Here is a 27,313-nt window from a genome sequence, read left to right on the forward strand (position 1 = left end):
CTGGCGGGGGAGGGAGGGAGGGAAGAGGGGAATGAGGGAGGGAAGGAGGCTGCTGCGGCCGCAGCTCTGCCAGCCTCCCCCGGCTCGTCCCCGCTCCCAAATGCGCCTGGTCCCTGGCACCACGTCAGCAGCTCCGCGGGAGACGGGCGGGCAGCTCCTGAGCTGGGTGAGGGCCCGGCCTCGGGCATCGCGCGTTGCTGTGGACGGTGTTAAATGAGGGTCCGGGGGGCCCCGAACGGCGAAGACCTTTACAGCTGTAAAGCGGTGAATTGATTGTTTTATAAAGCTCTTCTCGCGACCCTTCTGAGGCCTAATCCGACAATGCTTGCTAAAATGTCAGTCCTGTCTTCAGGCATTTTAAATTCTGTGGTTACTGTATTAACTACCAATGAAGCACAGTCTGTGGTCAGGCGATATTTTGCAGTAGGCCAATTAAAACGATTAAAACAGAGATAGAAGCATCTGAACACACAAGCCCTTCTTCAGGTCATTTGACATGGTCATCCTCGCTCTGTGGTGGTGTGGTGAACATCTGACCATTCTGCATCACAGATGTCTCATTTCAAATCTCTGATCTTTACATCATTCTTGAAACTTCAGACTTAATGCTAAAACACACTGAATGGAAAAGAAAGACAAAAAAGAAATAAAATAAAGGAGGGAGGCAGCTGAAGTCACAAGCTCTTCAGTTTGTACTGGAAAGACGTATCCCGAAACTATAGCTTTGTTAGTATTCAAAGTGTTTGTTTGAGGATAATATTAGAGAAATGGAGCAATCTTTTGATTTGCAGATTCTTGACCCAGATTCCACAGATATCCTAGAAAAGCTGGTGGATCTGCTGCACAACATACAGATGGGATTTCTGGAGGCAACAGTTTTACTGCAGATTCAGCATCCTCCAAGCTGATACTCAAATGTACCTGTATCCGAGGTTTTCACATATGGGGAAACAAAGAGTTAATTTAAATCAATGCCTTTGGGTTTTAATCCCTCTCCCCTCCCAGAAGTCCACACTTCTCTTTGTTAGGAAATTGTTCCAAATGCAAAGCCAAGTCACCAGTGAACAGGGAGAAATGGGCAATCATTTGATTAGCAAGAAAAACCAGGAGGGTTTACAGATTCTAAGGCAAAAGCCCTGGCAAGTCAGCAGGGATCAAGTCACAGGAAATGTGTGTAAATCCACCTAGGAAGACGACAAGCTGTCCCAGCAGGACTACACAACAGAACAAAATCTGTTGCCCTCTGTCAGATTTCCTGTGGCTGACTCTATAATACAGATGCTGGACAAAATTTCTGGCTGATGTGCCAAGGTCCTCATACAATTTAGCAGGAAAAAAAATTAAAATAAGTACAATAGCTACAGGAGAAATTTGCCAAGAATCTAAGCTTGGTTCAGGACTAACTAATATTGTTTTCCCCCGAGGGACTGTGGTCCCACCAAGAGCTCCAGTTCTTCGATAGATTACAAATTTGGCAAGCGTAAAGTCATCTTAGGGCAGTGTTATCTCACCTACATGGGAAACACTGACCAGTTCTGGACCAGATGCTCAGAGAGATTGAACGGGACTTTTTAAAGGTGTTACTTTGGAAATGTGGAGCAGAGACCTCCCTTCCCTCCTCCTCAGAACCAGCCCACAAAGTTCTGTTTTGAATGAGATAAAGACAGAGGGGGGAAAAAAGCATCTATTGAAATGTATCAGAAATCAGAGCACTTCACAGCTTAAAAAAGAACTATGTAACTGTTTTAAAAATGAATACACAAACTTAACAAAAATTATCGAAGTTAATGCATGTTTTGTTTTCCCAGGGATTCATGAACAGAAACCATGTTGTTTAGTCCCACTCCATACTACCAAACTGAAAGGATGTCAACAGATTTCTCAGTGGTTAGCCGTTCTATTTTATGCATTTAAAATAGTTGGTTTGTGACCCTGAAAAACCAAATAGATGTAACCAGATATCATCTAGAGAGAGAGAGAGAGAAAAAAAGTAGATTATTTGAAGAATAGCATATATTATCCCTGAAAACATGACATCGCTCCATTCCTGTAAGCCAGCTAATGTGACAGTGCCATCTACTGAAGTCCCGAAGGACAGATGCTAGAGGCAGCCCTGTCAAAATCTTTTACTTCTGCTGGCCCTGCACCATAAAAGCAGTGTTTCATCCCAAAGCGCCCCTCGGAAGCCGAGGCTGCATGCCCTGTCATTACCTCGGTTGTAAACTCTGCAGAGGTTGAGGATTTAATGCACACCCATTTTCTCAAGAAAGGGATTCCTGGACCTTCCAACCTTTCAAATCCAGTTTTGATTCTGAGCTGTTCCAACTGGCAGGCCTGTGGTAGGGAGAGGAGAGTAACTGTGGTTTGTTGTGCTTCGAATCACCACATACAAGGCAATTTTGTGCCTGAGCTGTGTCTGATCTGCCAGCAGTGGTTAGAATACACAGTCTGAGACTTACAGTGTTTGGCAGCTTGGGCTGCTGCAAGTTCATGAATCCATGAGCAGTTCTTACAGCCCAGAGGGCTGCCAGTGCCTCATGCTCACGTGTGCTCTGTGGGCCCATCCCTGTCAACTCATCCACCGCTGATCCCTGTATGGTTTGGAACAGAGCCTTTACCACCGTGTTTGGTGACTTTGGAGATTCTGTTTCCATGGGGTGATGTATTCACAGATGAAGTTTTAAGAAGTGAAATGTGCAGGTTACCCCTAAACACTTCCTTAGCGAAATTACTTTATGTTTATTCCAGAGTCGGTACAGTAGGATTATATGGTATGCATGAGGCTACTCATGCAGCAAGCGAAAAGATCTGTGAAATCATTCTTCAAACTGTGGGAAGTGAGTGAATTCCAAAAGGTCAGTTACATATAACTAATAGTATAAATATCTGTTCTGTTTTCAGTGGATTTATACCAAGCTAAATTTCAGTTCCATGTTTTTTAAGCCTATACTAAACTTTTCACTGTTTTGTTGGAGGTAGATTTTAGGACAAAGTTCGGCTAAGGGCTCAAACCGAGACGATGAGGTAATTCAGAGACATCCACATTTCAGGACTTTATCCAATGCAAACCTGAACTCCCAACTCTTTGTCAGTTCTCTTATGGTGGTGGTGGGGGCGGGGGGAGGAGAAAGGAGACCATGAACTGCAAGAAAACCCCAACTAACAACAATAAAAAGCCCATAAGCCCAAACCAAAAAACAAAGAGAAAGGACATTTATTTTGACATTTTGTCCATAGAGATACCAGTTCTTATTTTTGCAAGCATTTCTTGCAGGTCTTCCAAATCCAGAATGGGGGCATTTGCTACGCAACATTGGTGTCAAAAGCAGTAAAAAATAATCATGGCAGCACGTGCTTAGGGAGTTTCTCAGACAGAGGCACCAGTCAAGTCTCCCAGGACATTGCCTTCTTTGTAACCCAGTTTGATGGTATGGAATTTAAACCTGGAAAAACTTGATGTGTTTTTAGAGTTATAAAACACTCATTCCAAATGCAATTTGTCTATATAGATTTAGTGGTCCATACAAAACAAGCCCCATTTTTTTATAAAATCACCTACAAGTTACCCCTATTTCCTGGTATCCTGTAACTGTAAGAGAGAGAGCAACTTGTAAAATGCAGCTGGCTTCAGCAGAGCAAGCTCCAAGCTGTGAAAACAAGCTAACCATCTGAGGGCATGATGTGGGCCCAGAAAGGAGATGGAGAACTTTGATGAAATCCACAGGAAATCACTAATTACAGTGGTCACAAACATACACCAGAATGCTCACCCTGTTGGTTGGTGCAGGCATGGCTAATGCTTCCATGCTTCTGCACTATAGCCACATAGCATCAGTTGTGCAGATGCAGATGTTTGTTCTGCTCTATACACAGATACTGAAGTGCAGAGCTGCTTTCAGATGTGTTTTACTCAGAGATCTTTACAATCAGAGCAGTGTCCAGATGCTTCGTAAGTATTTCTTTAGTAAGAAGTACTGCTGCACAAATGCTTATAGCAGCTTGCTTTGTTTTGGCTGATGCTTTCCTGTGTTCTGTAATAAATTGATTTTTACTAATACATCTCCTGTTCTAATTTCTGAAAAAGCAGCTTTGATGGCTTAGGGCAGCAAATTAAATGGCACCAACCCTATTGGATGCTATAAAGCTGAGCTCTTTGCAAACTATAATCGTTGCCCAGTGACTGTAATACCTAATACCCATCTGGTGTCATCCACAAACAGCTATTTTTTAGGGCTGTTGCTCAGAATGTGAGAAGCTCGCTGCACTTTAAATGCTCTGGAGTATGACTTCTTGCTGTGCTAAACGTCAAAAAACATGTTTATGGAGGCAAGCTCGATGTTTACAGTGGTGGCGTGTGGGAGTCCCACTTTAGAGGGAAAAGGAAACTAAGATTGCTCAGTTATCTGGTGCAGAGCTTTGGCAAGAACACCCTCTATTCATGGAATAGCCTTCATTAAGAAGTCCCAGGGTGTTTTTTAGCATTCAAAACCAGTTAAAGGCAGAATCGACCATTAACTGCTACAGTTTTAGTTTCAAGTAGTTCCAGATTTTGACCAGAAGTTGCAGGCTAATTATTTATCAAATAAACTGGCTCCAGTCAGAACTTGGGTACATTCTGTATCAGCTGCACTGTGTAAAGGCTTGATGCAAAATAGGGTCAAGTAAGCGGAAAGCCTCCACTCAGCTTCAGTGGGTTTTAAGCCAGGCCTCAGGAGCACAAGATGAAGGAAATGAGAAACGTACGTTACATACAGCGCTGTAGATGACAAAGCACTAATCTGCTCCTCCATCTGCCTCTTGCTGAACAAAGAATTACAAGCCTTTTAATTTCTGTTGACAGCTTGCCTTTTCCAAGTGTTTTAGGTCTAGTGTGTGATTTAAACTTCATTCACTTCTTATGGTAGTGGATATTATTTCAAGGAGGATTATGGGTTGTCTTTTAACAGGGAGTTCTTGGAACTCGACAGAGGTTACAAATGCAGCTTTGCCTTGTGACCGGTTTTATTTAGTACTTTTGTTAAAAGCTTTTGCAGAGTATCTTGTGTGAGAAGATTCACTGATGATGGACGAGTGGCATCATTAACGCGGAGCAGATGGACGGAGCTCCGGTGAAGAGCACTAATGGGAAGCTGAACCGCAGCAGCACACACGGACAGCCCCAAGGGTTGCCGAACTCCTGCGGGCAGCTCCAGGCTCATCGGCGGGGCTGGCAGGCATGCCGCTCACTCGCACCCACCGGGTCAGGGCGGCCACGAACAAGACCAACGTGATGCTGTGACACACTAGGTCAAGTATTTCCTGTGCAGAGATGAAGGGCCCGTCCGAGGCCCCGAGGGGATCCCCGCGGGCCGCGCTGCGCCACGCACGCCCCGGAGAGGTGAACCGAAAGAGGCGCAGGATGGACCCGAGGGCTGCGGCCGTCCGGGAGGGCCCGGGGCTCCGCCTGAGATACAGCGGGGAAGGCGCCGGAGCTGTCGCAACTCGAGACACAGCAGCGGATGCGAGCTGACGCGAACCCAGATTTTGGGACGGCTGGAGCCCGCAGGGGCAGGAGAGGCGCGAGCAAGATGGAGAGCACTGACCGACGGCCGGCGCCGCCCCGCCGTCCCGTTAGGAGCACAGAGCAACCCCGCCACGGGCAACAAAACTAACGGAAACTCTTTCTGGCAGTCGTGCGCATGCGCCGCTGAGCTAGCTGAGCCCCTCTCTTGCCGGGCACGCCGGGACTCGTAGTTCGCCTAAGCGAGGTTCCACGGGTGAGAGTGCGGCAGCGGGACTACAGCTCCCGTCACCCCCCGCGCGGCAGCCCGTCCCGGGCGGCTCTGGTGTGTGTGGGGAGCTGCGGGGCTGCGCGGCGGGGGAGATGCGTGCGGGGCAGCTCCGGCCCGGGGGCAGTGGGCGTCTGGCGGGGCCGCAGGTGAGGGCGGCGGGGCGCGAGTGCCGTTGGGGCCGGGGGTCCGCACACGGTGCGGGGGGAGTGGGGACCGGGCCCGCCGTGGCGGGGAAGGGCGGAGGCGGGCTCGGAAAGTTCCTGCCGCGGCGGGAGCGGCGGCGCCGCCGACCCCCGCCGAGGGCCGTACTCCGGGGCTGTGAGAGGAGACCCGCTGCCGCCACCGCCCCCCGCGGGGGGGAAGCGCCGTCGCGGCGGCAGCTCCGCCCTGTCGCGGGGGTGCTCCGGGGTGGGGGTGACGGGCCGAGGCCACATCATCTCCGGAGAGCGGCGCCGCGGGGAGGGCTGCCCGGCGGGGATTTAAACCTGGGAGGGACGGGACGGGGCTGCGTGACTCGCGGCAGGCAGGACGCGTCCCCGCGGTTCCTCCATCGGTCCCCCCCGCGCCGTGGTGGCGGGGAGGCCGCCCGCAGACCCAGCCTGGCACCTGCGGGCGGCCCCGGGATCCGGCGGGAGCCGGGGAAGCAGTCAGCTCCCGGGAGGGTGATACAGGGAGAGGAGTCGCTGGGAGCGCCGCTCGGAGCCCGTGCCTCGTGTAGGTCGGGGAAAGGAGGGCGAATGAAGTGCCAGATGTTGGAGAAGCTGCCTTAAAGCTGCTTGGTTTGGGAGCAGCCCCAAAAGGAAGGGGAGGGTCAGCATTTCTGCGGCGAGAACAGCTTGGAAAGCATAGCTGCGAGTGGTGCGGCAGGGCGAGGGTCAGGTGGGCTCCCTTCCGAACTCGTGTGCCTCTGCTTTTCCAGGTGTAGGGATTATATATGTGTATGTATCTGAGTACAGAGGCTTAGGAATGAATATAAACTTTAGTGTTTGATGTTCAAAATCAGTTTGTTTAGTGGGAGGTATCCCTGCCCATGGCAGGGGGGTTAGAGCCCGTGTGTCTCTGCTTTTCCAGGTGTAGGGATTATATATGTGTATGTATCTGAGTACAGAGTCTTAGGAGTGAAATATAAAATTTAGTATTTGATGTTCAAAATCAGTTTGTTTAGTGGGAGGTGTCCCTGCCCATGGCAGGGGGGTTGGAACTAGATGATCTTAAGGTCCTTTCCAATCCTAACTGTTCTATGATTCTGTGACTACAAAGTGAGCAGTTGCTGTGGTTTTCCTTTCTTATAAAGATACATTCTTTCCTATCCCGTAGTAAAAATAAACTGCATGAAAGGCTTATGTGCAAATACTCCTGGTATGAAAAGGCTTTGTAAATGCAAATATAATTAACATTCTCATTAGGCAGCTGTAGGTGAGCTTTCACAGCATGTTTTCACTGGCTAAATTAAACTTACTTAGTATACCCATTATTTTTTTCAAATTATGTAGCTTTTCCATTTTCTTTTATGTTGGTTAGGTATTATTGTTTTATTTTAATTCAGATGCCTAAAGGTTTGTGTTTGCTCTCTCTGATATCTGTGAGAAGTGAGGGAGAGAAGAGCAGTATGTAGAAAGCAAAAGTAAGTAATCTTCAAGGATAGCTGAAGGCACTGTGAAGCTGTTCTCTTGAGAAAGGTGCTTAAATGTTGCTGTCCTTACTCTTCCTATTTATGACATTCATCTGTATGGTGTTTAGTGTGTCTTTGGGACAGAATTTGTCCTTGATAAATGTCCATCAACTCTTGAGTATTTGAGGGCAACCGTTTGTGGATACCTGTGCTTAAAATCCAGAAGGTGTCGATTTGTTCTCACTTCTGGAGTTAGAAATTTTTATCACAGAGCCAGGAGCTTATTTTCCTTCCAGTACTACAGTTTGTGTATCTCCATTTCCTTACCTACTTTTAGAATGCAGTGGTAGTGCAGTTTTGAGTTATTATACTGGTCAATAGTGGGAGTGCATAATTTATTAAATGGGTTGTTTTACTAGTTATCAGCTTTATTTCTATTAAGGAAAATTTATATTGTGTGTGATAAACTGTGGCATTTCTTTACTAAAATTTCACTTAATTTTAGTAATACTCTTTCTGAGATTTTTATTTATTTATTTTCATGTAAGAGAAGGAAAAACTATGTGAGCTTGTTGATTTATTGATGAATTATTATTTATGGATCTATGCTCTTTAAAACCTGTTAGTGATACATAGTATCTACAGCCTTGAACTTTTTTTGCTTTTATGGGTAACCTTTTCTGTGCAGAACTTACGTGGGAAATCTAAAAATGATTCTTTTCAAGCATTTCAGTTACTCATGCAAAGCTTAAAATCAGGTAGCACAGCATCTTGTGACAAGTATTTTGAACCCATACTTATGGAATGATTTATTTTAAAAGGTTGTAGGCAGATTTACTCTTTTAATCAGACATCTGAGCATTAAATTATTTCCTCTCTCCCCCTTCCTCCCTCCCCAGAATCAGTGTTCAGTTGTATGCTATACGTATCTTCCTGCAGTTAGAGCTTGTCCGTATGTTCTTCAGTTGTCTTGAATAAAAGCATTAAAATGGTACCCTGAGGACATGCTACAATAGAGGATTTTTTGAGGCTTGATGTTATAATTTTTTGGACATTTCAATGCATTTAGTAAATTTCCCTCCCTTCCCGCCAGCTTCTCAGTATACACCTACAGAACAGAGCTGTGGTTTTCTCCCTTCCCCTTTTTTTTTTCCCCTCTTAACTGTTAAGTGCTTTGTGCTGCTAAATCATTGCTAATTAAAAGATGTAACATGTTGGGCAGTGTTAGTCTGACTTGGCTGGTGGGAAAACATTTAAGTTCAAGTTACAAGTGCAAACTGTAAATGTAACATACTTGGTACAAGGAATTGGTGATCCCGCTGACTCGAAGGAGAGTGGTTATGACATTGCTGTACAATTCATGCATTTCATGTGAAATAACAGCTTCATCTTTTCTCTTACAGGCAGAGTACAACGTTTCAAAATGCTGGAGATTATCTGGGTGAAGCTAGAGATTACATTGAATGTGATTGTGTCTTCAGACATTCTGCTCCTGTGTTTCATGAGCTAAAGTATTTTAGAAAAATGAAATCGGATACCTTCATGGATCTCCAAGTTACCTGTGTCCTGTGAGGTCAGAGAAGACTTTCTGAAGGAGGAGTAGGTTCATCACATAGGTGGACTTCTGTTGTTGCACTTTTTTCTTTATTTTATTTTGAAAGGCTGTCTACGTGAAGATGAGTCTGCATTTAAGATGTGATCTGTGGAATTAAGTGAACGAGAATACTTTTAATGAGTTGCCAACATTTATTTCTGTCTGTGTTTCCAGTTTTTTTTTTTTAATACATAAAAAATGAAGGACAAATATAAAGCAGCGGAGCTGATGTGTTTCTGCGAGGGCTTTATGTAAGCCTCTGTTGTCTGGATGTGGTGCTAAAGGACAGGCAATCTGCTTTTGATCAGCTGATTGTAACTGCAAAAAGATAACCTTTAATTTAACTTAACTTGCAGATGAAATTATTTTATGCTTTGGCTTGCACAGAATGAAAGGGAAAATTAAGTTTTACTGGTCAGTGGTGGTTTACTGAACTAAGAAAGGGAAAATTACATTATCCTTGTTCTCATTTCAAACCAAGAACTGACAACATATTTTTCTTAGACTTTGACTACTAGGGAGATCTCGTCAGAGTAAAGCAAGTCAGATGTCAGCAAACGACTCTTCTCCCCCATCCTCACAGAAGTTTTCCCCACCAACGTGTCATGCTACTGCACCACAAACCCCAACTTTGTCTTCAAGTCCCCAGTCGGGGCTCTCCAGTCGACTCTCCAATGGCAGTTTCAGTACCCAGAGCCTCACCAACTCCCGAGGCTCTATGCATGGGGTCTCCTTCCTTCTGCAGATTGGTCTCACTCGAGAGACTGTCACCATTGAAGCTCAGGACCTATCCCTCTCTGCTGTTAAAGACCTTGTGTGCTCTATAGTTTACCAGAAGGTATGGTATAACACTGCCATGTTCTGATGGCAACAGTTGTTTTGTAACAAACTGCTTAGTAATAACAGTGTGTGACTGGAATATGCCAAGAAGTTTGGTACAGTGACAAAGATCCATGTTAGATGCTTGCAGTTATGCACAAAGACATTTTCTAACTCCCAAGATATGTAAAAGGAGAAGACCTTCCTGTCACTTTCTTGCTTGTGCTAGCTATTAAAAGATGTAGTAGTGAATTTTTGCAATAATTAGTTTTCACGATATGAAGAACGTGTTTTTTCCCTTCAGTGATTGTCACTTCTATCTTAGGTTTTTACTTACTATTATTAAGGAGTATTCTAGGAACCCTTTAGCCAGCTATAATGAAAGGACCAGTTGTGGCTACAGAAATATGCTGCAAGATCCTAGCTTTCTTTTTGTTTCTAGTTAATAATTAAAACCTCCACCAAACAGCTAATGCTGTATTTTTTTTCCATATAAGGAATACATGCATTACTCTTTTGTGAGGGCATAGTTTCTATTAAGAGGGAGTTGACCAAGAAATAAAAAATCTGTTAGCATGCTTTTCAGATGTATCTTTGTTGAGCTGTTGCAGGTTCTGACTCCTTAGGAAGAAAATAACATTGATCTTGTGGTTTTTGCATCCAAGTGTTATCTTTTGTTAGGTTAGGTATTTTAGACCTTACTAAGCAACCTGAAAAGCAGTTACCATTATTTCATAACCAAATTAAGAAATAATTACTCTTTTCCCTCAAGGCCAGGGGTGGATGAGAGGGAGGGAGTGAAAGGTAGTTTTATTTTGCAGGGAATTGTTTTCTCCATGTCTTTCATTGTTGTGAGTGCTGTTTATGGTTGATCCGTTTTATTAGATTATTCTTTTTTACATAATGGCTTGAAAGAGCATAAATGCAAACATTATGTGAGCTGTCATTTGCATATGCTTGTGTATTTTTCCCCCCCACATCAGAACTTACTGCATCTTTAGTTTATTTTACAAACTAGCTAGCAGGCAAGCTGATTTCATAATAACTTTGTGGGCTACCAAAACATAGTTCAGCATGTTAGTTTCAGAAAAGACAAGTTATTTGGGTGAAGTTTTCATTTTTTATTTTTTTTCTCTGTACCATGCATATTAGGTGCACTGTTTTGCAGCCATTTTAAGGACCGCTTTTTCTCCTTTCTGCATCAACTTCTTCTCTTTGCATCTGCATATTTCCTGTCTCCTATCTTAAAAGAAAGATGAAAACATTCATGCTTATTTTTCTTTTTCCTTTCTGTTCTTTTGGCAGGCTCAGCTAAAAGTGTAACTTCAGTTCTTGTTATAGCTCAAGAAATACCTGATATGCTGAGCCTTAACATACTGCGTAATTGATGAGGATTTCAGGATCAGTTGTCCTCTTTTGTCTGGCTTTGATTCAGTGTATGGTCTCCTGCGGCTGATGCTACCAGTAAATGACTGCTCAGTGAGAACATGTTTGCAAGCAGCAAACTGATCAGGAAACAACCTTATGTGTGGTGGATTCATCTTTCATAAGTAGTTTTGCAGCCAGTGCACAAATGGCAATATCCTCCCTCCACCCTCTGTTTGACAGCAGCAATAAGTCCTGCCTGAACTTCTTTTTCCAGAAAAATAACTTTATATGTAGCTTCCCCCCCCCAGGGGAAATTAATCAGCTGGGAGGAAAACAATCTAGCAAAAACCTGTGTTGGGGAGCAGTTTAGTACTGTGTGATAAATGAGTACTGTGTAATAAATAAGTTCTGTGTTTACTTAATGTGTTTTCATAGCTCTTTCTCTATTGGTAGTTTTGCTGTACTGTTGATAGTCAGTTGTGCTTCCTGATTCAGACACTGCTGTTGCATGTAGTTTGTTCAGGTTTTGCAGAAGAGTAATTAAAAGTAGCATCAGAAGAACTGAAACTGAAGAGGCATGTGTCTGCAAGGAGAGCAAGATGAGTAATACAAATATTTGATGTGTCTTTCAGCTCTGCTAAAGCCTTCTAAATGTGAGCAGAGGAGCAAAAACCTTTCTAGTGTTTAAAGTTAAATTTGGGGAGCTATGTTGGGGGCGTTGTGTATTGGAATGCTTAATAGAAGTTCTCAGGGAACACAAGTTTTAGATTGAGACTATAACTTACGAATCTTCTGAAGCATCTGTCTTCTCTGTTCATTCTTTATCCAGATTGCTGTATATTAAAGTACCAGACAGACAGTTCTCAGGGAGAGTCTGAAGATGAACTAAAGTGTGAACAGAAATGACTGCTGCTGGAATAAAGGGAGTTTGTTTAGAAGCAGAAAAATATGTAGCGTAAGTTGCAGACAGACAGTGTGTGGCCTTACACAGTGATCAGGTATTTCAGAGGCAAGTTCATAATCCTGTTTCATGTTTAAATGCTATTTCTTCATTCCTCACATGAGAGGACATGAAGTAAAACATGGGGTTTACTGGCTTAAAACTAGAAACTCCTGTGTGGTGATGCTCCACCGCTTGCAGAGTGAGAATTATGTAGCGCAGGGTACTATAAATGCTTTATTCTAGCTTATTTATTTTGTTCAAGCTAAACTAATAGCTATAAATTAAAAACTTTCGGTTATTCAGTGCTATTACTTTTATAGTATCAGTACCGGCAAGATTTGCTGTAACTTTTTTCTGAAACTTTACTTTCATTATTCTGAAACTACCCTTATCTGCCTTTTTCATCTACAAACCTGTCCTTCATCCTTTTCATTTTCAGTCGTATTCGACATCCTTCTTTACATGCTTTTTCTCCAGTGCTTTTCTGCATTTTGCTTTCCTACCTTAGGATGCTTGCTTGAAATTCTTGCAATCCTTTCTAACCATTGTCTTCTCTTTGACTTGAGTACTGACATTCTGTTTACCTGTACAGTCTGTTTCTTAATCTCCCAAACTTGTTTTCCTTTTAATACTTCACTGAACTCAACCAAATGATCACCACTTAGCTAAGTCAAAGGGGTACTTCTTAGGTCTTACTGATTAATAGGCCTTTCTCAGATTTTTCTTCCGTATTTTCATAACATAGTCCTTTCATATGTCTTAAATTTAATAAGAAAAAAACAAAACCACAAGCCAAATTTTTTTTTCTCACTCTCTTCCTCTTCTTTCTCTGCCCTTACATATTTCTAGTTTTCATTCCTGTTTGATGCACTTGTCTCCTCTCTGTTTATCTTTTTTCTTGTCAAACTTAATCCAACATGGTATTTTGTAGTCCATTTTGTGTCTTGTTTAATTCACTTCCAACAGATATTGTTCATTCTGTGGCCTACCAGTTTCAGGTTTGCTCTTAAACCTTCTTCACAAACAGTTTTTACAATTCTGCTATTGCTGAACTCTTCCATATGTCATATGTTGGTTTTTAATTTCTCTCTTCAAAGTGGTCTCAAAATTGTGTTGCTTATGTGCAGGCGTGAAACCTTTATCTAGCAACTCTTGATTTAATTTGGTTTCTGATAACTTTAGTGTGTTTGGTGTCTTTGCTTTTACTAGCAGTAATATTTCTGTTGGTTTTTTTCATCCTAATATGATCACTCGCAACTGCACACGTAATTGGCCATCAACACCAAATTCATGATTGTAAAATTTCTGCTTGAATACTGGCTTGCTTTGTGCTTCTCTGTTCTTTCATCTTATTTTTTGGCTGTTTTTTCCATGTTGGGTTTTTTCGGGTCATCTGTCTTTCTGTAGGCAATTAATGTCTTTAAGGTGTCATTTTTTGTCTTAAATACTTTCTCCTCTCTCAACAGTACTTATGCTTTCTTAGTAGTCTTAATTCCCTGGTTGTTTCCCCCCACATTATGCTGTTTTGATTTGGCTGAATTCAGGCCTTAATTTGTCAATAGTCACTTACATGGATACTGAACGTGTACACACTCATTTATTTCTTCGTGACTCTGAACTGTGTAAGTTGTTCAGAACATAATCACTTAAATATAGCTGTGTTTAAAAGGGGTTAAATTTTGCATATTACACCTGCTTGTGCATCTTTCTGCTGTTTCTATAGTTTCATACGTTCATCATTTTTGCAAATGTTGTAGTCCTGGTACGTTGTATTCCCTGGTCAAGAATTTGAATAATCAGAATTGAATGTGATCCTGTCAGTATGTGTGCACTTTTTTGATGGTTCTGCCCTATTATTTTAATCAGACAAGGTGGGATTTAATTTTTCATAGTTGGAATATGACTGAGATCCTTGGATTATTTGACAAACCAGACAGTTTCCCTTAAAAATTGAAAACACCGGAGCAGAGGGAGAAGGAAGATTAGATGTGATCAAATATTTTGATTTGATAATCAGGGAAAAATAGCCTGAAATGAAGAACATGCAAATACATCTGTAGAATTTTCTAACCAAGAGACAATTAACTGTATTATTCATATACCTAAGAACTCAAGTTTTAATGTTGCTGAATTTAAGTAGTTTGGATACTTCTTTAAGCTAGAAGGGGAACAAATTTATTTTAAAGTACTTTAAGGTGTCACATTGTGCAAAGACCAAAACATGTAAAATGAGTATGAGCTGTCTTCCTAAGGTTTGGGCACTGTCATGGTAATGGCTGTCTAACTGAATTGTGGCAAAGGTGTTAACTTGAAGCTTCATATGATTTCTCAAGTGTTAGGAGATGTTTTACCAATAAAATACTGAGAAGAGAGTCATATTACAAAGTTCATGTTACAGTCTGGCCATATTATAAATAGATCTCTACAACTCTTGCAGCAGCAGCTTAATTTGGTGTCATCATGGCTTGACTTCACAAAGATTTGGGAAGGGCTTTACCCACACTTACTACAAGCACGCTGGTGACTAAAAAGGCCAATGTGAGATAGGCAAATCTGGTTGCAAAAAGCACAGTGAAAGGTCTCCTTGTGTGGTATAGGCGGGGCGCGATTCTTTCTACGTTGTCTTTTCTCCTTGAGACTAATTCTGTGTGAGTTCTCAAAGGAGACAACAGCGTTATGGAGCAACTGATGTCCTGAGCTGCTTGCATGCAGGGTTGAGTCTGTGACTTCCAGTGCACCTTATCACCTGCCGTTATGTTCCCTCACCTGTGGCTACAGGGCTTTGCAAGTGGGGGTAAACCCTTTGGGCCTGCAGTGGAGTTTTTAAGTGAGGCACCCTGTGTGAGGAACTGGCCCCACCCTTTACACCTGAGGTTTATCTGCCAGGGCCTAGTGAGCTTGGATGGTGACAACAAAGTCCTCAGGTCGTAGGTTTGGTTAGAGTGTCCTTCTCTTAGATGGATGGCCTTACAGAGCTAAACAAGCTCCATCTGCCCTGGTTTGAAGTTAGAGTCGTCCTCCTGGGATGGTTGCCTGAAGGCCAGTGAGCCCATCCTGCACATGCACACCCTTTGTCTGACCCTTCAGTTGAGACCTGTCTGGCATGGGAGACCCTCCAGGGGGCATATACCACCACCAACATAACTCCCAACCTCACAAGGGCACGCAAGCTCTTTCCCTGCAACAAGGGGGTGTCTGTGAAAGAGTTAATTTGGTGTAATTAATAGGTAACATTAGTGCATGTTAGTGCATTAGTGCAGCTCTCCTTCAGGGTTTTTCTCTAGATTAGGCTTGTAGTTCACTGTACTTACTTTTGAATGTGTCCAAAACTGTGTTTTGTGTTCATTGGCTGTGTTCAAATCTATTTTTCTTTTTGTTGGTCTGCCTTCTTGGTTTTTCATCTGATTTCTTCTTACGGGCTAGGTAAGCCAGCAGAGTAATGAAGAGTTGAGGCATGAAAAGCAAATGTGCTTGTGAGAAGGTGGGCGCTGGGGAGTACAAGGGGCATAGATGCGGTATGTGTTGGGCAGGTTAGCATTTCCAGCGGGGTATTAGGTTTGTATGCTGGAAAAAACCTAGCCAAGCAGTAGTCCAAGTATGTCTGTACTGAGGCATCTGGTGAGGGAAAGATCTCATATAATGTATTTGAAGCTAATTCTCTGTGTGATAATGTGATTTGGCACATTATTCTAAAGAGTGGGAGTGAATAGCTGGGTAGGGATGCAGGGTAATAGATTGGAGTGATTTCAGTGAACGAAGAGACTTTCCATGGTAATGGGTGTTTTGCACCATTAGACTTTGGAATTAGCTTTCAGTGGTTTGAAGCATTTGTTTTGAGTTAGGATGGGTCATGAGATATTGGACCTTGAAACAATATCCTCCTACGCTTTTCCCTAGTGTGAGTTTTTGGCGACTGGTCCAGAACTTTGTAAAGTAAGTCCTGGAACTTGAAGTAGAGGGATTTTGCAGTTTCTGCCAAGACAGAAAGAAGCCTCAGTTGTATTTTGCTCCAACAATACTGGCCGCTGTATATTGAGTTCTTCTGGGTAAAAACGGTCTAATGCACTATCCATTAAATCTAGACATGCTGTAATACTTACAGTATAAGCAGTCTAGGTAACACCAATTGGTTTTCCTCAGTGTAACTGCAGTAATGCTCTAGTAGTGTTACTTGTGCAAGGGGTTGCCTACATTCTTTACCTAAGTAGTTGATAGTGGTGTACCAGAGATTCATTTTGGCACAGTCTGTTACGTAAGTAGGCTTCCCGCAAGTGATTTCCTGTAGTTAGATGCTCTTTTGGAGCTGTTAACACTGGGAACAGTCTCCGTTTTGCTTTTAGGAAATAGAGTAATACTGGGATTAGCCATTTATATGTTGTGAGTCACTGTGCACATACTTTGGGTTTTTATGCAGGAAAGTAATAGCTGTGTAATCCCATAAGATGAAACAGGCTTCAAAAAATTCTGCCCTGAGTTTTGTTTTCAAGTTTATGTTATGAGTTCTTAACTCAAAGGAACTGCATAGTGTTCTTCTTTAACAGCTTCATGTAATTGAGCATAAGGAAGGCTGTAAATGCTGTACTTAGCTGCAGTACAAGAGAGAAAAATTTGGTAGTGTACAACTTGAACATAGTTTAAGCTTTGCGTAAAAATTCTGTTAAAATATACCACTTGACATAAACCCCTTGTTAATCGATGAGGTTATTGTTGGCCAGCAGTCTGCACATAGCCTTCTGGCTAAGGTGCTAGCAAGGAATGCTGTATTCCCGTATGTGCTGGGGAGCGGAAGAGTGAGCAGGGCGCTTCAGTGTGTGAGGAGCCAAGCTGCCTGCACAGCTCCCCCATGGAAGCCTGGCCAAGTGCCTTAGACACAGGCTGTGACTGGCCACCTGCAGCTCATCAGGGCCAGCTGTGTGGAGGGCAGCCAGCCAGTTCCTCCAGTGCCCGGCACACAGGACTCCAGTGGAGACAGCAGAGTCTGAGCTGAAGTGTGTGGAAAGGAGTGGTCAGACAGTCATCTTTCTGCTGGGGTCTGTGCTTTAATCACAGGGGAATCTTGGGGTGAAGTGTATGTGAAAGGGTGGGACTTGTTCATCAAACTTGAAAAGTTTAGTTAGGGACAACTGAATCCAACAGCCTCCTGGCAGAGACAAGGCTGCAACAGCTCCATACCCAGGTTCAGTCAGCAGCAAGACTGACCATGTATTCCTCGCAGGCACAGGCACTTGCATACCGTTGTACAACTTGGATACAGGTGTGCAACACATGCATGTGGACACAGAGGTCAACACAGGCAGACACACAGCACTCGCATTAACACAGACAGTGCCAATGGTCTCATACTGTACCTTCCTCTGGTGGTTCAGGTTGAAGGTTGGTTAGTGGAAAAGCACACAAACAAAACTCCCAACAGAAAAACACCACCACCAAAAAAATGGATGCCCCCAGCAGTTGGGCTCAGGTACTCTCAGGCCCAGTAAGTGCTGCTTGATCTTGATCTTTCTAGTTTCACATTGCTTGAATATCCAGGTGCCAACTGGATATTCAAGCTCTTGATTTTACTCACTCTAGTCTCTCTAGTTGCTGGCACCGTTGACACCACGTGGGTCTTGTGGTCTGGCTCCAGTTTGCTGGCACTCAGATTACCCCTCCCCCCCCGTACATGCACAAGTGCTCAGAATGAGAACCCATCCTCCAGGAAAATACTTAGAAATGGAATTTAATGAAAAGATAGGACAGATGGTGATGATCAGGCACAGGGCATGACCAGACAGTTGTTCTGATGAGAACAATCTTTCAGGAGGTTAACCATTACATTACAGTTACAAAACCAGACAACATTTCACAGTCATTTCATCCATACGTATGTATACTACGTGTGAGAGAAGGGAGCAGTAAAACATGTCACTATGGTATCATAAGCATTCGTGGTACATAGCTTAAAAGGTCAATTTAATTAACATGGAACCAAAGGAGGGTGTTGATGCGAACAGTTCTAATGGTCTATAATAGATGATTCTGCTTTTTTTTTTTTAAAACAATACTTTTATTCTGTAACAATTCATTTAGCCTTTGTCTGGAAAACCAAATCTTAATTATACTGTTATATACTGTATTATACTGTTATTTACAAACTTTGGAATTAATGTTGATAATGCTTTTTAGGGAATGTAATGTCTCATATTTTAAGTTATTGCACTTGCTGTCACAAAAAGGATTTGTGATAATGATACTGTTCTATCTATACTGTCATGGCTACTGTACAGAGTATACAAGAGTGTCGCATTTAAGTGGGGAACTTAAGAGTGAGCTAGGAGACAGAGGAAGCAGCCTGCTGCTTTGGCATCAGCCCAGTGAATCAGTTTCTTTCTGCTGTGGGTAAAATATCTACTGGTGTCAGTATAATTTCCTCAGGTCTGTCTTTTCCTTTTGTATGGCTTAAATGGCACAAGTTCTGCCTCTCTTCGTGACTGTCCATGCAGATTTTATGCTTTCCGGAGTATGGGGGTTTGTCAGCATTATGTGTAATGTAAATATGTAGGGTGCGCACACCAAAACAGAGAAGGCCAACTTAGTATTTCAGATAAAATTGCCACCGGAAAGAGGAAATTATTTTCTCTCTGAATGGGAAGGGAGTGTGAAAACAATGGGTGTGACTGATACCTTCATTATGTCTTTGATGTGTGAGGTGTCCCTGCCCATGGCAGGAGGGTTGGAACTAGATGATCTTAAGGTCCTTTCCAACCCTAACTATTCTATGATTCTATTCAATGATTCTATGATTTGGTAGAAACAAGTCTTTGACTGCTTCAGTTAAGAACAATTAATATACCACACGCTTCGTGCAGTTTAGACCCTGCTACTTATCGACTGTGTAAGATCTAAATTACCAAAGTGTAGTTTGTTACCTAATTAAATGAATGTTCATGGTGTGCTTTTCCATATTTTTCCCCATATTCTTCCTGTGTCTCTTCCCACTATGAGTTTTGTTTTAAGCAAAAAGGCCAAAGGAGCTGGTTGATCCCTGCTCATTCCTCTGATAGTCTATTCCTGCTCTCTTTTTCCTCTATGGACTGTTTGCTTTAAACTTTTCATTTTATGAAGTTTTACTCACACTTGACAATATTTTGAAGAGTGGGGAAAATACAGTCTGAGGAAGCTGTTCTCAGTGAAGTGTACAGGGAAATGGTGTGTTCCTTAGCCTATCTGTTCTGTACGTGGATTTGCAGAATTATCTTCTGTCCATTCATTGAATTGAGTTTTCCTTTTCTTGCACCTGTGGATGTAAACTGTTGTAGAACAATGACATGGAGCCTCTTTTGGCTTGTCTCTCAAGAATAGTGTGGCAGGTGCTGGTAGAATGTCTCAAGCTGAATACCTGCCTGACCAGAATGTATGAAATAAACCTTACAGGTGCTGGTGTTTGAGTCAGATCTGCATTGGCTTTCACATGCCAGACTGATTATGCAGGTCTGAGAGATTGAAAACCCAAAGAAAGAGAAACTTTAGCATTTTTTCTTTTCAGGTTTGAAAAAAAGTGTCACTTTTGGCTGGGGGGGGGATAGGGAAGAAGTTGGTATTGATGGGGTTTACAGGTTTTGTTTTGGGGTGGGGTATTTTTCAGTTTTTGGTTGTTTGTTTTCTTTATGCCACATTTCAGTGCAGAAAATGTTTCAGTTCCTCAAAATTAAGCAGATCAGTTTTGTTTTCATGGAACACTTAAATATCTCAAATCCTGTAGCTGTTACTAGAAACATTTATGGATAGGATTATTGGACAGCACAAGTTAATTTAGAGTTTGCTTTCTGTTGCAGTTCCCAGAGTGTGGTTTCTTTGGCATGTATGACAAAATTCTCCTTTTCCGCCATGACCTGAACTCTGATAATATTTTGCAAAGAATTACATCAGCAGAAGAGATACATGAGGGAGATCTTGTTGAGGTTGTGCTCTCTGGTAGGTATTGTTGTAATAGTGAACAGTGCTTTATTCAACAGATAATATGAAAGAGGACTTTATGGAACATGATTATCATGCCTTGAGGTCTTTGACTTGAATCTCATACCGGGTGACTGTTTTGGGTTAAAGGTTTCCAAGAAAATACAAGTGGTACTGATGCTTCAGTACTGAGTTTTGTTAGTTTCCTTGTCATGTTTTAATCTTCAGATTTATTATAATAAATAAATTATTAGATTTATAATTATGATAATATAAGTTTATTATTGTAATTGTTGAAGCTGAAATGCAGGTAGGATTCAGAATTTGCCATTTCAACCCTGTCATTTGCTTTCTTTTGCTCAGATCTATCTTTATTCTGTAGCTTTTGCCACTGATGGTTTATATTGCTAAAAGGCTTCATATAAATGTAGTTGCTGAATCATACCTGACTCTTAAGGGTTATTATAGTACTTGAAAACAGTTTCTTCTAAACAATAAAGTCTTTAGAGTGGTATTATTAACCTGCAGTACTCCTCAATAATGAGGACACCCCTCCTCCCCCCAGATCCTAACTGATGTGGATCTTATGTGTTTCATCAGTAGTGTGTCAAATTCAACCAAAAGCCAGCTGTGAATAAAAGCTGAACTAGCATCAAGCTGTTCTTTCAGACTTGGAGGACAAAGTGCCAGACTGAGGTTATGTTTTAGAAAGAGACATCTCTTGACAGTTGTGGGATTAGATTTGAAAATTGGAGGCTGAGATCCTTCTCCTCATTTCAGGATCTACTTTTCTAGCTTGGAAATTAAGTTGCTTTTTCAAACGTTGTTGATTCTAGCAATGTCTGTTGTATTCACCTTCTCAAGTTAGTGAAGTTTTCAGCATTGTGACTCATACTGTTGTTTAGTTGTGGCCATTAGCCTACCAACCCCAACAAAATTTTTCCTCAGTAAAGCTTACTGAAAGCTATGGAATCTTCTAAAAGCATATTTAAATGGTGTACAGTAAAATGCTGTTGTCTAAACAGCTCATTAGTGTTCTTTGAATGTGCCAGTTTTAAAACAACATATTTTCGTAAATCCTTGTTGATCCTGTGGCAAGAACCATAACTTACTGCAATTTTTTAAAAGCTCTGGCTACAGTTGAAGACTTCCAGATTCGTCCTCATGCACTTTATGTGCATTCCTACAAGGCTCCTACTTTTTGTGACTACTGTGGAGAGATGCTTTGGGGTTTGGTACGACAAGGCTTAAAATGTGAAGGTAAGTCTGTGATTTTTAGTGTATTTCTGTGTATGTGTGTCTGTATGGGATGATGTGTCTATATAGGATGAGGAAAAAGAAAGTGTGTCATGTTTGATATGTTAGCACCTGATAAATGTAGTATTTTAGAGTTTGAAGGGGTCATACATCAGAATACTGAATTCTGATTCTGGCATTAGTGCAAGCCTTGTGTGACCCTGGGCAAAAGACTTAAGTGTTCTTGTTTCCTACTTTGAAAGAAATAGCTATCTTATGAGTGTGTCCTTTGCACAAGGAGAACATACTTTGGAGAGACTTCTGAAGGGGAATTCCTTTCCGTATGGCCTTCATCCAGCTGGCTGTGAAGCATTTTGCAGCCTGCTGACAGGTACTGATGCTGCCTGCTCACTGGCTTCTCCTTGGCCTTGTGTTCTGAAGTGAAAAGCTGATAAAAGCTGCATGGTGGAGGGAGAAGCTGCTTTGGAGTCTTAGACTTTGTTTCTGTAGCTGGGCTTACTGAGGACCAGTGTTATAGCAAGTGATGCAGAAAAAACTGTTTCTATGAAGCACAAGAACACTAAAGAGATTTTAACAGAGCAATCTGTTTCTGCCTCTACCGTTTTTCTGGATCATGTTTTTAACTGCTTTATCAAAATATCAATACTAATTTTGTTACTTTGAATGCTGAGAGGGTTTTTTTTGTCTAAAATAACTTCTCTTTCAGGTTGTGGATTAAACTACCATAAGCGATGTGCCTTCAAGATTCCAAATAACTGCAGTGGAGTGAGAAAGAGGCGTCTGTCTAACGTGTCTTTACCAGGAGCAGGGCTTTCAGTTCCAAGACCAGTACAAGCTGAATACACATCCTCTGCCTCTGAAGAAGTATGTAGTGTGAAAGGGGGAACAGTTTCTGGTTTTAAACCCTTAAACCTCTGGGGAACTAGATAGTGTTGCAAGTGGCTCATAATGGAGTTGAGCTTAACCATGATTTTGTTTAGTTTGCTTTTTAAATCTGTTGAGTCTTAGCCTGTGACACTTACTAATAACTATTATTAGTATGAGAAATGTAATGCGAAGTTATAACTTTTATGTATAATTTTGTTATTAGTCTATCACTCATAGTTACATGAACTCTGAGAAATTTAGTTTCAGGAATGATAAGCCATCCTGCTTTCTTTGTAATACAGATTCATTCTGTAATTATGGTATCAGTACAGAATAGTTACTTGTCTAAAGCAGTACGAATTGTAAGCTTTTACGCTAGGAGATGAGAGTGAGTTCCTGATATGCTTTTCAGAGAGTTAGTCTAAAAAACCCGAAGCCCTATCAAGGAGGGTGTAGGGAATGAAGGGCTTACCGTATAAAGTCATCCATAATAGTTCTTTGTTATAATGGTTATGATGGTTGCTGAGACGTTTTTGATTATACTGCAACTATATTTGGATTGTAAGACAGGACAGGCAGTGATTAGATCCATTTATTTCATTGCTGCTTTTATGGTGGGTAAAAGCAGTGCTTTAGGCACTTAGTCTTTCCTACTTACCTAATTCTATTACTTTACAGTATAACAATTCTTACCACAGTTTAAAATATAAGTTGTATAGATTGTCTGGTTCAAGAACATATTTTTTTAGTTAGAGGCTGTGAAGTCTAGTTTTGAGTCATGAAAAATACTGAATTCTGAAGTTTGTAACTGCTGGTAAGATTTATTCAGTGATCATAGAATTGTAACCTTTTCTATCCCAGAATTTATGATTTCTACATGTGTGTTTAGTACCTCTTTTGCACCTCTTCTTTCTTACCTGATTTTGAATACTTGGCTTGGATGATCTGTAATATATTATCCTATTTATGGTTCATCTTTCAGCAGTCTTAAAATGCTTTAGGTCAGTAGCTCTTCCCTTGTCCACTCATGTACTGAGTCCATCATAGAAGACTATTAGGTTGGTGAGGCAGGGTAGTAAAGCCATGCTGGCTGTCTTAAATCACTCCACTGTCCCCTGTATGTGTAGCAATAGTTCCTAGGAGAATCTTTTCTGCAATCTTCCCAGGCACAGAGATGAGACTGACAGGTCAGTAGTTCCAGGGGTCCTCCTTTCTACTCTTTTTAAAAATGGGTGCCATGTTTGCCTTTTTCCAGACACCAGGGACTTCACCTGACTGCCATGACTTTTCAAAGTCATGACAGGAGAACAGTTTTGGTGCAAATCATGTATACCTTCTTTATTCCAGCGCTGCTGCCCAGAACCTAGTAAGAGGATTCCTTCCTGGAGTGGCCGTCCTATCTGGATGGAAAAGATGGTGCTTTGCAGAGTGAAGGTTCCGCACACCTTTGCTGTTCACTCTTACACTCGTCCAACCATATGCCAGTATTGCAAACGGCTGCTCAAGGGTCTTTTTCGCCAAGGAATGCAGTGTAAAGGTAAATCTGTTTTTCTGCTGCAGCAACAAGTTTCAGTAAAGGTCTTGTGTTTAAAATTGATTTCAGCTTCTGTTTTAATTGCCAGAAGGATGCATACTGTGAAATAGGGCACTATAGTTTTTGGAAAAACTGTATATTTTTGAGAGGATGACAGCAGCCCTCATCTCATTCCAGTAGCCTGTGCATTGGACATTTTTCTGAAAAATAAGATTTAATCACAAGTAGATTGGGAATACATTAATTGTAAAAGGATAATCCTAAATGAATAAAAATGGGAAGTGCCTCCCTTTGTTCTATATCTTCCAGACTCATTACTAAAGAATTTGTAAAATTTCATTATGTTATTCTGGTACAGAATACTATCATTTGGAAAAATTTTCCCAAATTTTTTTTTGGGTGCTTTTCCTGAGCTAGCTTAGGCTTCATCAGCTGCATAGGGTTTATTTAGCATATGTTAAGATGCATTACTTCAGTTCTCAGACTTCCATGCAGTTCCCAGGGTATAAGTATGACATTATGACATTCTTCCAGCTGTTTATTGCTGTGTAGTGCAAATCTATCAGCTTTGGTTTAGGGAAGAAAACTGTAGTGATGAATCATATACAGTATGGAAAGGACTTTCCATTTCTCTCATGTGAATTAGTCACATGTGAGTACCAAAAGTCAACATTTTAAAAGAGATAACTAAATACATTTTCAATTTCATTAAGTAGAGGAGAACAAAAATTGTAAGTTTACAGCTGTGTTAATTTTCCTTTTACTAAAAATACTGCTGTCTCAAGTAAAGAAGTAGTTTTATCTTTCATTTCTGGTTTTATTAATTTGCAGTCTTTGTAGTCTGTTTGAAGGCAGCATCCTGAACTGTTTTGATTTTTTTTTTCCCCAGTCACTGTGTCTCATGGGTACGTGCAATACATAAATAATGAATCCTGAAAAAGGTGTTTTGAAGTTTTAGAACATAGTTAACACATAGATGCTACTGACCCTATGCAGTTGTGACTGTATATCCAGCCAAACAAATGGGGTTACCACATCAGTTTCAAGGAAGTGAATGAGGTTGGGTAAAAATAACATTTATTTATGGAAAACATGCTGAGAGAAATGTTATATGTACACAGAGGACAGAAATACTAATAGGCCTTGGTCTGTGCAGTATGATCTTATATGTATTTTCAGTATATCAGGGATAGATATTAAACAATCAAAATATTTTCATACCACTTTCTCCTGCAGATTCTTGAAGTTTCACACCGACTTTTTTGTGCACCTTTACAAATCTGCAGCATCGTGGGTTTTTCATAAGTACCATGTTCCTGAGTATCCGTAACAGCCCTGGATTTCTTTAATTCATCCAAGCATCTGCTTGGACTTTTTGGGGTGCTAAGGCTGTATTTATGGTAATAAATTAAAATGGGCCCAGCACCATTCCTGGACCTGGACACTTAAGGTCAACTGGGACAGAATGACCCATGCTCGTGTACAAGTTTTCTTAGTGTCCCAGCCTGGGTGCTTGTATGCAGACTGCCTGTTGGAACAATTTCATGGGATGTTCTGATATAAATCAGAACGAGACCTGGGAACTGTTTGGGACTGTGCTAATGCTGTGGACCAAAAGTATGCTAGGGAACGTTTCTAACTGTTTACTAGACTAATTGCAATACCCAAGAATATATCCAGGTGTAGTTTAATTTATTAGGATTGACTTGCTCTTACTCTGGGGAGATACTGATATTTTCTTGTCTGGGCTGAAAAAGAAAGCATGCTGAACTTTCCTTGGATAGCAGAAGGGGGCTAAACCATCAGATTGAAAACAGTTGTGGGGACCGTAGGGAGTTTGAGATTCATGATGTTGATACTGAGTTGAAAGTTATGGTGATACTGCTGATAGAGGAAATTCTTGCTAAATATGACTAATGTTGTATGCTGGACTTTGTTCAGTAGGCTGCATCTGATGCCTCAAATGCAGAAATGGCACGCATCCAGGTTAAATTCCATCTTCACATCAGGTCAGATCTGGACACAACATTAAATGTTGTGAAGTTCCAGAAATGGAACTTCAGTGTTCAGCCTATCTGAATGATAGGGGATTTACTGCACAGCATATTTGCTCTGTGATACAGGTGTGTGATCTTAGAGGCTCTGATAGCCGCAAGTCTAAGGTGGCATGTGGGGAAACATGGTAGAGATGAGACATTTAAATCACAGCAGTGGAAAAAAGGATGTGGAACAAATGAGAGGATGGGAAAAATTACATCATAATGGCAAAAATAGCCACAGAGAAAGCTGGAAAAGTAGAAAATTTGTGTACTGGAAGGGGAAGTGCTGACACAATGAATAGTGGCGGGGCAAATCAACATATGACATCAGGACAAGAATGTTTATTTCCTTCTGGAGATGACCTCATTGGTGGTGTCCTCAGTTACATACAAATGTATAAAACTGAGCTCAAGTTTGTGATGGAAGTAGTGAATGATAGAATGTTAGTGGCTGAGTAGGAGTGAGGTTCTGTTATCGTAATCTTATTTATCTTCTATTTTAGATTGCAGATTCAACTGTCACAAACGCTGTGCTTCTAAAGTGCCTAAAGACTGTCTTGGAGAGGTGATTTTTAATGGAGGTAAGATGAGAAACCTTGTTTCAAATACTGACAGATCTTTGGAGGTCTAACAGGATTGGCTTTTTGGCCTTTTGGCTCTCATCTTTGAATATTTTGCATCTTTCTGTTTTATCTTCCCAGTTTCTTCGCCTGAGATCACTGATCCGGTTTTATTAGAAACAGTTAAAAAGATGCATTGTAAAACTTATACTCTGGTGACTTCAATTTTACTTCGTCAGCCTTGGCAAGTGCAGTGTGCTTTGCCTGAGATTGTTCAAAGGAAATAAAAAAATCAAGAAGCTTTCTCAGTGTTGGAAAAAATAATAATCGGTTGTGATCATTCTGCTCATTGTTCACCATGAAATGTATTTGTAGATGTTATTATCTGAAGACTAGTACCAGTTTTTATGACTTTCCCATATCAATGATCTTTAGTGGCCAGAGTTAGCCTGGCAGTTTCTGAGATAAAAGACAAAGCAAAAAACACTGGGTCTGTTGCCATTGCACAACTTGTTCCATCCATTCGTGCCTCCGTTTTCCAGCTCCAAGGCTCTTGCCTAGGTTTTGGTTGTTGGCCAGCATGTTGTTGCTTCAGCCTGCTTTCAGCACCCTTGTGATGGTGCTAGGGCACGCAGTTTGGGAACTATGATTTCATGTAATTCTTCTGTGAATGTAAGGAGTCTTTTTATTTATCGATTTATTTATTGTTCTTTCTCCCGCCCTTCAACTGAGCTCTCTTCAGGCCTAAAAAATAATAATAATTAAAAAAGGCTATAGATAAGGTATTTCTTAATTCTTAATAGTATGTCTTAATTCGTAATTTTGCATAGTGCAAGTCGTAAAGCTTTTAGGAGCATTAAACTTCTGCCAGCAGAAAGTCAAATGTGAATAAAATCTGTTCTGCTTTACTCTTTTTCTGTAATACCACAGCCCCTCTTTTCTCTTACTTCTGCTATTATGGGCTACAAAGCAAGAACAGAGTTGGGTTTCTGTTGATGGAGAATTTAATTCTCA

The 27,313-nt window shown here is 41.4% G+C and overlaps 1 protein-coding gene across 1 annotated transcript in view; it reads left to right on the forward strand.

The window, feature by feature from the left end:
• Window positions 1-8,847: 8,847 nt before the first annotated feature.
• PRKD3 (protein kinase D3) overlaps window positions 8,848-27,313 on the forward strand; it is a 36,680-nt gene continuing 18,214 nt past the window's right edge. The window contains exons 1-6 of the mRNA XM_005146029.3: window positions 8,848-9,815; window positions 19,922-20,060; window positions 21,171-21,302; window positions 22,006-22,163; window positions 23,514-23,703; window positions 26,243-26,320. Coding sequence (XP_005146086.2) covers window positions 9,525-9,815; window positions 19,922-20,060; window positions 21,171-21,302; window positions 22,006-22,163; window positions 23,514-23,703; window positions 26,243-26,320 — 988 coding nt within the window. The 5' untranslated portion in view covers window positions 8,848-9,524. The remainder of the gene's footprint in view (window positions 9,816-19,921; window positions 20,061-21,170; window positions 21,303-22,005; window positions 22,164-23,513; window positions 23,704-26,242; window positions 26,321-27,313) is intronic.

This window comes from Melopsittacus undulatus, chromosome 3 (assembly GCF_012275295.1).
Source record: "Melopsittacus undulatus isolate bMelUnd1 chromosome 3, bMelUnd1.mat.Z, whole genome shotgun sequence".
NCBI classification, from domain to species: domain Eukaryota; kingdom Metazoa; phylum Chordata; class Aves; order Psittaciformes; family Psittaculidae; genus Melopsittacus; species Melopsittacus undulatus.